Source organism: Muscardinus avellanarius (genome assembly GCF_963383645.1).
Source record: "Muscardinus avellanarius genome assembly, chromosome: 13".
NCBI lineage: Eukaryota > Metazoa > Chordata > Mammalia > Rodentia > Gliridae > Muscardinus > Muscardinus avellanarius.
The window spans coordinates 8,594,845-8,599,080 of record NC_137799.1 but is presented as its reverse complement, the minus strand read 5'-3'; the positions used below and the strand labels follow the sequence as shown (position 1 = coordinate 8,599,080).

At 63.5% G+C, this 4,236-nt stretch overlaps 1 protein-coding gene across 1 annotated transcript; it reads right to left on the bottom strand.

The window, feature by feature from the left end:
* Positions 1-558: 558 nt before the first annotated feature.
* On the bottom strand, positions 559-4,236 carry AK1 (adenylate kinase 1; the record flags this gene model as incomplete). Its single annotated transcript, XM_080708882.1, has 6 exons — positions 559-627; positions 777-968; positions 3,037-3,153; positions 3,716-3,879; positions 4,029-4,064; positions 4,182-4,236. 6 exons carry the CDS (start codon positions 4,234-4,236, stop codon positions 559-561), a joined length of 633 nt encoding a protein of 210 aa, XP_080565008.1.

The following is a 4,236-nucleotide window of genomic DNA, read 5'->3' as shown; positions in this document are numbered from 1 at the left end:
CCGGGCTCTGAGCAGGGCCACACAGAGAGGAGCCTCCAGGCCCCAGCTCCTCAGAGAGGCCCTCTGCCCCGGCCCCAGGCAGCCACACCACCTTCCCAGACCCTGGAGCCTCAGGGCCCAGGGGCCCATCCCCGTCCCCCTCAGCTCATGGCCTCGCTGTCTGCACCAGTCCAGGCCCCAGGAGAGATGCGCCCTGGCTGGAGCACAAGACCCCAAGAGCAAGGGCCGGAGTCTCTTGGTCACCAGGGGGGTTGGCGGGCCTGGCCAGACTGGGCTGGGCACGGCTGGGTCTCTACCCAAGAGAGAGGTGCTGGAGACTAGAGGCCAGGACCCCCCCCCCGCCCCCCACATCAATCTATTCCACTGGAAGCAAAGAAAATGTGTAAAACCAAACGTCCTTGGGAATTCCTTTAGTGCTCGGCTGTCCAGTGAACAGGATAGAGTGGCTTCCTCTGTCTGCGGCAGCCGGCGGGTGGAGGCACTGGGCTGGGGCCAGGGCGGCCCGGAGTCAGTGGGACGGTGGGGCGGGCTCCGGGCTGCGGCGGGGCTCCGGCCGGGCTACTTCAAGACGTCCAGGTGGGTGCAGACCTGGGTGAAGACGCTGTCCACCGAGCCTTCGGCGTTGATCTGTGGGGAGACCGGCTGTGAGGGCCGAGACGCAGGAAGGGCCTCCCGGAGCCCAGCCACAGGGCACGGCAGCCTCTTTGCAGGGAAACTGAGGCCCAGGAGGGGGGCTGGCCGCGTGAGCTGGGGCCGGGCCGGGCGGAGCCCGCTACCTTGCGGACGATGCCGCGCTTCTCGTAGAAGGCGATGACGGGCTCCGTGGCCTTGTAGTAGGTCTCCAGCCGCTTCTTGATGGTCTCCTCGTTGTCGTCCACGCGCCCGCTGGTCTCTCCCCGCTTCAGGAGCCGCTGGGTCATGGTCTCGGGGCCTGCGTCCACGTACAGCAGCAGTGTGGGCTGTCCGATCTGCGGGCGGGGAGCATGTCACAGGGCCCCGGTCCTGCCTCCTGGGGCCACCGCCCCCATCCCCCCACCTTTGAGATGCCCCCTCCCCCTGCCCAGACCTTCAATCCCCAAGGTACCTTCCTACAACTAGGCTTCCCTGACACTCCCTGCTCAAACCTCTTCCGTGGCTCCCCAGTGCCCTCAGGAGCAAGCCCAAAGTCCTTACCGGCCCTGGAGGGCCTGCACCGTCATGCCCTGCCCTTCTGCCCCAGCCACACGGAGGCTGCTCTAGGCTCTCCTCAATCTTCTGCCCGTGCCAGGCTGGTACTGTGCCATGCTAGGAGCCCTTTCCCACCAACTCGATCCCAAGTCCCAACCTCAATACCAAACCCTCTCCTTTGGGTTTCAACTAAAATCTCCCTCCTTTGGGGCAACCGTCCGTCCCCATAGTCCCCCTGTCCCCAGTCCCCGGGGCCCGCTCTCGTGGCCCCTTAATTCCCGTCTCATCGCTAGGGCCCCCGGCTATGTACTTAGCACCCGCCTCTCTAGCCTCCCCCGGCTTCTGGCTGGAGGAGGCCTTGGCAGGAGGAAGGGCTAAGGGGCCCTCGACCCCCTCGTGACCGTCCAGGCCAGTCCCCGGGGCCTGTGCCCAGTGCCATCCACACCCCCATCAGGGCCCCGAGGTGCTGTCCCCACCGGCCCCCACCCCTGACTTGGCTGTGAATCCCATCCCGACACCTGTCCTGCCTCCTGAGTGGCCAGACTCAGGTGACAGTGTTAGCCCCAGGACCCCAGGTTTAAAGCCATTTTCCAATACTGGCACTGGAACAACCCGCCAGGTTTTTCTATCTCACAGAGGAGGGGCCTGGCCCCCAAAGTCAGACCCCAGCCCCAAGGCCACCACCGCAGATGGAGCGGCTCCCGGTTATCTGAGTCCTCAGGCCTCACACGGGAGACTTTTTTTTTTTACGGTATGGGGGATTGAACCCAGGGACACGTTCTACCTCTTAGCTCTACCCCGGCCCCTTTTTATTTTGAAATAGAGTCTCGTGAAGTTGCTGACGGTCTTGCTAAATTGCTGAGGCTGGCCTTGAACCTGTGGTCCTCCTGTCTCGGCCTCCTAAGTACTAGATTACAGGTGTGCACACCAGGCCGGGCTACAGCAGGTTCCGTACACCCTGGGTAGAGGTGATGTCAACGAAGCCTCAGCTCCCAGCTCTGAGGCCCTCGGCTGTTTCCCTGTCAGGACAATGGCATTCAGCCTGGGGGTGGAGGCTGGGCACCCCTGCCCCCAGGAAAGCTCCAGCCCTTCAGCCGCCCTTCAGCTCTTCCAGGCCCACCCTTCTTCCTTCAGTGAAGTCCGAAATCCGGGTGCCCCCTGGTGTCCAGAGCTGAGACTCCGCTGCCTGGGGCCACCACAGGGCCCGCTGAGCCTGTCACTTCTGTTTTGGTGGGCTTGCTTTCTCTTTCTTTCTTTCTTTCTTTCTTTCTTTCTTTCTTTCTTTCTTTCTTTTATTTGCGGTACAGGGGATGGAAGCCAGGGGCATTCTACCTCCAAGCAACACCCCCATACCTAATTTTTTTTATTATTCTTTATTTGAAAACAGGGTCTCACCGCATTGTAGAGGCCCTCGCTGGGTGTACTGTGTGAGCTGCGCCACCCTCCAGGCCTGCTCTTCCCAGCCAGGTCCCCGTGGCCTCTGGCAGGAGACTGGCAGAGCCCTCCGTCCCCGTCACCCCTGCCACCCCGCTCCACATATCGTGTTCACCCATCTAGTCCTGCCAGTACTGTTCCCTGCCCCGACTGTGTTTGGGGCGCAGAGCCCTGCACCTGAAGGATGCTTCTCTGTCCTCGTGCTCTCCCCTCGGCCTGCGGGGACCTGTCCCCCGCCCTGTTCTGCAGATGGGAAAGCGGAGGTTCAGAGAAGCCAATGACTGGCCCGAGTCTGGAGAGGGTGGGCTGGACCCTGAGCCCCCGCGCTCCTCTTCCCTTGGCCTTCCCTCTGGACTTCTAGGAGGACCTCTGGAAAGCCCGCCTGCACCCATCACAGGGCATCTGCCCTCGGCACAGCCCCACCCCGTGCCTTACCCGCCGCTCAAACTCCTCGCCCTGCTGCACCTCCCGCGGGTAGCCATCGATCAGGAAACCCTTGGAAGAGTCGACTTTGGCCACCATGGCGTCCCGAAGCATGTCCAACACGGTCTCCTGTGGGGGCAGCGTGGGGGCAGGGCCCTGAGCCTCCTCCTATCCCCTCTGGGCCTTCACCTAGGCTGGTCCTGCGGCCAGAAATGCCCCCCTGCTGGAGGCCCATGGCTGGGTGACCGGCCGGCTGGTGACCGAGCCCACAGCAGCTCCTCTTCCAGGCCCCAGGACACGGTCCTGGACAAAGGCCACCTTCCCTGCCCTCAGGAAGCACCCGGCCTTACAGGCAAAGCTCCTGCCTACAACATTAGGAGGTCTGAGCCCAAATAGGCAGGGTCAGGGAGTCAGAAAGCTGAAGGCAGGTGACCATTCCAGGCAAGACGGGTGCAGCTGGGCCAGGAACAGTAAGGCCTAGACAGCCAGGCAGTGGACACAGGGACAGGGCAGGGGCCCTCTGGGTCTTGGGAGCTTCTGGAAGGAGCTTTCTGCCAAGGGCAATAGGGAGCCAGGGAGGGTTCAGAGCCAGGGAGGGTCATGACCAGCCTTGCCACACGTCACAGGCTTCGTTGGCTGGCATGCACTCGGGGACCCCCATCCTCCCGCCACGCTGCCGGGGCGCACTCACCAGCGGCACCAGCTGCCCCTTCTCCATGATTTCCGACAGCATCTTGCCCCTGGCCGAGCCCGAGCTGACCTCGGCCCGCAGGAGATCTCCAGTGGAGAGGTGGGTGTAGCCATACTTCTGCACAATCTTCTCACACTGCGTGCCCTTGCCCGAGCCAGGCCCGCCTACAAGCACCCGCCCATTCAGACACCCTGAGAAACGGGCCCCAGGGGCGACAGGGGCTACCAGGGTCCCCCGGGCGGTGGAGGGTAGGGCCGGCCCCGGGGCGCCTGCGCAGACCTCTGCTCCCCACCGCCCACCCCTTGATACTCACCCACCACAAAGATGATCTTGGCTTTTTTCAGCTTTTCTGTGGGCAAAAAAGAAAGCAGAGCTCAGGAGCTCAGGACAGCCAGAGGCTCGGCTGGGCCTGGCCTGCCACGTCCCGGGCGCCTCCCGGGGCGGCTGGGCTGCAGGGGCCGGTCACCTCTGTCCTTGCGGCCTTGGTCTCCGTGGGGGTCACTGGATGAGCAGCAGCCCAT